This window comes from Propithecus coquereli, unplaced genomic scaffold (genome assembly GCF_000956105.1).
Source record: "Propithecus coquereli isolate 6110/MARCELLA unplaced genomic scaffold, Pcoq_1.0 Scaffold249, whole genome shotgun sequence".
NCBI lineage: Eukaryota > Metazoa > Chordata > Mammalia > Primates > Indriidae > Propithecus > Propithecus coquereli.
Genome location: NW_012148052.1, coordinates 2,521,687 through 2,529,137, shown reverse-complemented (window position 1 = coordinate 2,529,137; position 7,451 = coordinate 2,521,687). Strand labels below are relative to the sequence as shown.

At 43.3% G+C, this 7,451-nt stretch overlaps 1 protein-coding gene across 1 annotated transcript in view; it reads left to right on the top strand.

Moving 5' to 3' along the window:
• The first annotated feature begins 2,127 nt into the window (after positions 1–2,127).
• ZFP69 (ZFP69 zinc finger protein) overlaps positions 2,128–7,451 on the top strand; it is a 9,686-nt gene continuing 4,362 nt past the window's right edge. The window contains exons 1-4 of the mRNA XM_012646695.1: positions 2,128–2,254; positions 3,630–3,715; positions 6,203–6,329; positions 6,648–6,743. Coding sequence (XP_012502149.1) covers positions 2,128–2,254; positions 3,630–3,715; positions 6,203–6,329; positions 6,648–6,743 — 436 coding nt within the window. The remainder of the gene's footprint in view (positions 2,255–3,629; positions 3,716–6,202; positions 6,330–6,647; positions 6,744–7,451) is intronic.

The following is a 7,451-nucleotide window of genomic DNA, read 5'->3' as shown; positions in this document are numbered from 1 at the left end:
AGAGCCAGCCCGCGGCGCAACCGCGTGGGGTGGGCTCGGCCGGGGACTGCCAGTGTTGGGGCGAGGGCGACCGGCGGTGCGGGCGACCCCCGAGGGCGCGTCTGGAGGCCAGGGGCAACGCGAGACTCCCGGCTGCGGCCTAAGAGGCCGGAGGCCGGGTGGGCTTGGCCGCTACCGCTGGCTCCAGCATTAAAGCAGCAGCCGGTGCGTGTATTCTCACCCGGGTCTGCGAGAAACCGGCTTAGGGCGCACCTCCCATTCCGGCCCCCAAAGCTCCGCTCCTGGGGTGCGGCTGGCAAAGCCCACCCGCCCTAGGCCGGCCCTTGGTGGGACTTTGGAAAGGACCCTAGTCCAGTCCGGAGGCCGAGGGTCCTCTGGGGGAAGCCCATCTAAAGGCTGGATGTTTTTTGGAGAATGCGTTGAGCGAAGATGTGGTCTGTCTGTAAAAGGCTGGAAAGGAACAAAATCTGTTACCATTCAGTCCATCTCTAAAGAGACACTCTGCAGCTGAAAACCCAAGAGCAAGCGCTCTCACGCCCCTGTCTGTGGTCCTACCTGCGTCCACGGCCGATCTGGTGAGTAGGAGGCCTCTCTGCCTGAGTCCGCAGTCCGAGGGTGGCGTGTCTGGGACCACTGTGAGGATGGGGCATCTTCGAGATGAAGCTTCTTAGCCATTAACGGTTCTTAAGTTCCTGCACTTGAAAGTTTCTGCACTTCGGTAACAAGACCCTTTTATATATTGAGGGGCAGGATATTTTCTACAGGTTCCAATCTCTAGGATATACACAACTCCTTTCTCTGCATCAGTCACAGGAAAAAAGTAAAAAACACAAAGAAATAAACAAAAATTCCAAACCCGCAAGTCACATACCCATCCCTTCCCTACAAACTTGCAAAAGTTGGGCCGGCTCCCTTTTCACGCAGCTAAGACTGTTCTTGGGGCACCAAATACACCTGGACCTAGTCACGGCGGAAGCACCTACTCAGATGCCAGGAGGGTTAGTTGAGATCATGGGTTTCCAAATTTGCCTGTTCCAATTCTGCTGTAGTCCTTGTTATACTTGAAGTACTGTATTTCCTCCATTCGAAGACCCCTCTCCAATGCTAACATTTCTGAAACCAGGATGCAGCCAACCAGTGAGGTTAGAAGGAAATTGGCAGCTGCTGGTTATCTGCGCGGGTGGTGATGTGTCTGTGCTGCTTTCTCGTGCGAAAACGCAGCTATGTGATTATTCTATCAGTACAGATACTTGAACTTTAAATTCACATCTCTAATTTTTTCAAAAACTAATTTAAAAAGATAATGCTGTAATAAGCAAGATGATAAAAGGCTTATAACAATGTTTATTAAGCATTTGCTGTGTGCCTAGCATTGTCTCAACCAGCATTACAACAATATGAAGTACAATTATCATCCTCATTTTATAGATGAAGAAACAGAAGCTGAGGGAGCTGAAGTGCCTTAGGGCTTTTAAGTGCTAGTGTCAGGGTTCTAACTCAGGCTGTCTGATTTCAAAACCTGCCTTTTTAACCCCCACGTTTGTATCCAGGCAGAAGATGCCTGCAGCTTACAAGGAGGGAAGTCAAGGCAGGGTCTGTGCATGTTTGTACATCTTTGGGGTGTTTATGTATCTTTGACTATCCGTGTATGTATGTATGGAACTGAGAGATAGAGCCACATCCAGGAACATTGATTATTACTCCTACATTGATGATCTTTGTTTTGGATCTTTTGCAGTTTTAAATATACTTCTGCAGGTTCTGGAGTTGTGGTGTATGACAGATGCTTCTGGATCCCTTTTCTCTTCCCTCTTGCTCCTGTAGAAGAATATTGAGGCAATGCTCAAATCTACTCAGCTGGCTGCCTCCCAGAGAAATAGTGCTTAATTTAAGAGGGGAGTCCATTTTTCAGAATTGTTAAAGTCACACCAGCCTCCAGGAGCCACAAGATCCTGTTGCTGCTGGAACCCAAGCTCCAATCTCTAGGACAGACGCAGCTCCTTTCCTGAGGGGCCGAAGTCCTGAGGGCAGGTGACTGCAATCTGAGGAGGACCGCACAGCCCTGAAGCTTCTCATCAGAGGTTCTGGCAGTTTCCTCACCAGAAGCTCAGTCAGGCAGGCATCATCATGCCACAGCAGCTCCTGATCACCCTGCCCACCGAGGCCAGCACCTGGGTGAAGTTGCACCATCCAAAGAAGGCCAAGGATGGGGCGCCCCGGTGGGAGGATGTGACCAAAATGTTTGAGGGAGAAGGTGAGAATAGACTGATGAAGGGGGAAGAAGGAGGTCTCGTTTGTGTGTGAAAAGATAGGTATACATTTCATCGGGGTGGTCTCTTGGGGAGGAAATTGGGGGAAAGAAGTTCTTTGGGATTCATTCTTACAGCTTTTGGGAAGGGGAGGGAAAGGTGAGGGAAAATACTGGGCTCCCAGCACGGGCTCCTTGTGACACCTCTGCGCTGCTCCCATCTCCTGTCCTTAAATACAACACGTGGCAGGAAGAAAATACAAGGTGTTCCCACCAGTGGCTCCTGGGTGTGGGAATGTGATTCATAGAGAGGGAGTCAAAGGTTTCTGCCCCCTTAAGTCCTCCAAGTTCCAGTCATTTTAGCCCCAGACCAGTAATTTTCACAAGTATCCGTTTTTTCATTTCATCTGCTGAGAGGCAGGAATGACAGGCCTGATTACTCTCTTTACCTTGAACTGTGTGGGTTCCATGGGAGGTATGCCCTAAATCATACTTTATTTAGTGGTCAGGAGTAGACAGAAGGACAGAGGAATGTGTCTCATGTGGTGTCTTTATTGATACCTTTAACACTTTAAACTCAGGCAGTGTTTATTGTGTTCTGTACAGATGGAAAATGACTAATTATCTCTAATGCTGATTATTAACTGATGGAGATAGACATATACCCCGATCAAAATAATAGAAAGCAGCCTAAGAAAAGTTCTGTTGGAATACAAGGGACAGGAAACTTTCTTCTGATTGTATGTATTTCAGAAATTTTCACAAAGCAGATAGCATTGAATTGAGCCTCGAAGAATGTCTTAAATTTTTGATAGAAGATTTGGGGAAAAGATACAAAAATGAGTACCTTGAAGATTGGCTCAGAGAATGGGGAATATTTAGTCTAACAGGGTTAGGAATGTGGTGGGGGTGTATGTCCCATGTGTAAAGAATGGTGGATTAGAGGTAACCATTGTTGAGAAAGTACACTTCAGGCTGATTGTAGAGTGCCTTGAAGTCCATGGTGACGTGTTTGTATTTTTCTTCCTTGTCACTGGAGAATGCTTGAGGATTTTTGAGCAAACGAGTGTCCTGAGAGATATGTGCTTTTGGAACGGCATTGACCATTGGGAATTTTTTTTTTAATCTAAAGAATTATCCATTTACTTTTCCAAAATACTTTATTCTCTCATACGTAGTTTTTGACCACTGGGAAATATTAATGCTCAAGCAACATGCAAGTTGTCCTCATGAAGGAGGCTTGGGCTGCTCTTGAGTGGCTCTAAATGTCCCTCTTTGTGAATGTATTGGGAAAAGAGCCACATTCAGTGGGTCTGCAGGCAGTTTTTCTGTTTGGGGGATGTGAGGAGATGCTAACCTTCTGGCTGTTTTCCTTCCATAGTTCTGCTGTCTCGGGATGCTGATGTGATCCAAGGAGAAAGTTTAGAGGATGAAGTGACCTCTGGGCCCCCAGCAGCAGAATCCCAGGTAGGATGGACTTTCCTCTCATTTTCTTGGCATTGCTTCTTGGTTTTTAAGGCTATAGCCTGCCTCCTTTTTTTTTGGAGGTGGGGAGAGGTGTTGAGACTAACAAATTCAACTTGGGAGCTCAGTGCAGTTCGCTCTTGTGTAGAAAATTGGGCTTCAGTGCTGGCAATTTCCGTACGCTTAGTGGCCTCCCTCCACGTAATTCTTGTTTCTCACCAACATCTAGATCTAATATTTGTGCTAATTTCTGTAGAGAAAGCAAAATGAGTGATATAATACTAGCCCCTAAAAACCAACAGATACCACTTGAGATGTAAGATAAACCTCAATAAAAATACTCAAAATCAAAATGTCTGAGAAGAAAGTTCTAACATTCTTAGTCATGTACACATAGCACTGAATTTCAAGAGGTGACTCTCAGTATAGTGCTGAGAGCACAGGTCAAACCACAGCCAAAGGGGAAGTGAGCAGAGAAGAAATAGGTCACACAGAGTACACATACTGCAGGCTGGGCAGAAAAGCAGGAGCAGCGAGGGGAGCAGTTAAAACAGGGTGTCAGAAATGGGTAGTCCTCACTGCCTGCTGGGAACAGATGAAACAGAAGGAAAGTTATAGAATAAATGCAAAAGAAAGACTTTTAAAAAGGAGATCTTGTTGGAGGATTGCAGTTTTGACTGAAAAGAACTTGGGTTCTGAAATTAGATGGTATAGGATTTGATTTTCTCTCTTATCATTACTTGATTGGTGATCTGGAGCTATTTTTTTAGCTGTTTAAAAATCTCGGTTTCCTCAACCAAGAAGTTCAGATGCTAATATCTGCCTTCTAGGATTGAAACGCATTCTAGGGTTATTGATAGTAATATGGAAGAAGTAACAGTAACAGTCTAATTATTTAAAGAGTTATGTCTACATTCTGCTTATTTGGAATTTCTCACTTCCTTTCATTTATCATAAACTGATTGGATTCTTAGCACTGGGAAAGGATTAAATTTTTTAAAATTGAGGTATAATTTACAACAGGAATACACTTAAGAAAGCGTATGGTTCTATTTTGACATTTGTATATACCACGCAACCAAATCAAGATACAGAACACTTTCACCATTTCAGAAAGTTCCCTCCTGCCCCTTCCTAACCCATACTCTGCTCTGCCCCCAACAGGAGTGCATGAAGTCTTTCTGTCATTTCTTATAGCTACATGTGAATCTATGTGTATCTTAAAGAGTTTAATTTAAAAAAGAATGTATGTTCTGTACTTGTTAGATGTAGTGGTCTGTAAGTGTTAATTAGATTGAAGTGGTTGATAGTGTTGTTCAGATCTCCTATATCCTTGATGAATTTTTGTCTATTGGTTATGTCATTTACTGAGAGAGGAGTGTTAAAATCTCTAATTATTGTGATTTTAAGCACTGAAAGAAATAGCCTATATTTTAACAGTTGGTTTAAATTTCTTTTCTGATAATTCCAATGACTTGGTTACCTGTGGGTCTGCTTTTATTGATTTTCATTTTCTTGATTATAGGTTATACTTTTCTTCTTATCTAATAATTCTTTGTTGCAGTTCAGATATTATATGTAAAGTATGTGTGTGTGCACGCATGCATGTGTGTGTGTGTGTGTGTAATTTATTTTGTTTTGTTCGGTTTCCAAGAGACTCAAAGCCCTTTTCTTAGTCTGGTGGTTAAGGTGAGGGGATGATTATTCATATTCCTCCTAGAGCTGTGGCTAAGTTTGGCTGTGATGCAGCTTTAATTTGATTGAGGTTACCTCTGATTAGCCCAACTGCCAACCCCATGACACCACCGCTGAGGGCTTATCTCTTTTATCTTTTTAGTATTTGAGCTAGGAAAGGATTAGACCACAGATCCAGACAGTTTTGTTGTTCATTTTTGAATTAAACTCCAGTGGGACTCCAGAATTCAAGCTCAGCAAGAACGCATAGGTGTTTATGCCAGTAAGTGCTAGGGGGGGAACAAAAGCCTTTCTCTTTGCCTTCGCACCTACCTCTCTGATCTCATCTCCTTCTACTCTCTCCTTAACTAAGCTGCCTCCAGGTATGCTGTTTACCTTCCTGTTCCTCAAACAAGCCAAGGATGCTCTAACCTTAGGTACTTTGTACCTGCCTAGAATGCTGTTCCCTTAGCTTTCCACATGGCTGTCTCCCTTACTGAATTCATGTCTCTGGTCAGATATCACCCTTTTAGAGAGGGCTCCCACAACCACCTTACATAAGAGATATTCCTATCCTCACTGTGGCTCTCCCTGTTCTCTTTATCCTGCTTAATTTCTTTCTAAGACATGCATGACCATCTGTCCTTCCATATATTTAATTATTTATAGTAATCTCCAGAGAATCTCCAAACAGATCCAGAGGAGGTTCCTGGTAAAACTAGTTTAGAATCTCTTAGAACTCAGAATACTGTCAGACCTTGTTGGACCTTGACAGAGGTGGTCTCTGGCTGAAAAGGAATGTGTTTGATATTCTAGGAACTGTTGACCTTCAAAGACATATCTGTTGACTTCACCCAGGAAGAGTGGGGGCAACTAGGCCCTGCTCACCAGAATCTGTACCGAGAGGTGATGCTGGAGAACTACAGGAACTTGGTGTCAGTAGGTAAGAATGGGCTACCCACACATCCAGAAACCTACCCATTACAGGAAAGTCATTATTTTACATTATCAATGTTGTAGATTTCTTGAAGCTTGGCCTTGTGTTCTGTGTTAGAGATGTCTTATTCCTTTGAAAACCAAGCCAGGGCATATCTGATCAACCTTCCTTGGGGAACAGCTTTACTACATAGAGGCAGAATAGAAAGATCCACCCCTTTCCACTTTCAGAGAACCTGAATACCAGAAGACTTGACCTAAATTCTGGGGATAGTTCTTTGACATCAACATAAACATTCACATTCTTTTTTTACTCCATAAGCAGGATATCAACTTTCTAAACCCAGTGTGATTTCCCAGTTGGAAAAAGGAGAGGAGCCATGGATGACAGAGAAAGAAGGCCCAGGAGATCCCAGTTCAGGTGAGAGCAAGGCAGATGGTACCTTTTAATACATAGATCAGAGTGCTCAAAGTCATTCCAGGCTGTGGGGAAGGTTCACAGGACAGGGCCTGCACTAAACCTGATTTCACCCCTCCCTCCATTGCCCTTTCCTTCACTGAGCTCTAGCAAAGGTCCCTCTGGAGTTGGAGGGAAGAGAAGTCTTGTTCTCATTAAGGTCGAACTTGATTTTCCCTCTGTCTCCAATATCCTTAGGACTGCCAATTTAAAGGTCCTTTTCTTTAAGCAGTAAGATGCACCTGGTCTCTCCACAGAAAACAGATCTCTTTTGAAGACTCTTACTGCATTCTGTAAATCTTTAATTTTCTTGCCCTTTATTTTCACTTTTTGCCAGCTTTCAGTCCCAGCTTCAGTTTGCATTCTCTTTTCAACTGCGTATCTTGATTTTTTATAATGGCTGCTTCATGAAAACTCCTACAAGAGAAATTTCTTTCTCACCAAATCTGTGGTTTCTAGCAATCTCCTTAAACTTTTCTTTTTATTATGAAATATTTTAGACATTCAGAAAGGCATAGAGAACATTATAACACATTTTTATGTAGCTTCCATCTAGATTAAGAAATAAAACAGAGTTGCAGCCCTGCTGTTCCCCTTCCACCTTTCAAAATAACCACACTTCTGAGTTTAAATATTATCATTCCCATTATGTTCTCATATTTTTGTTACATA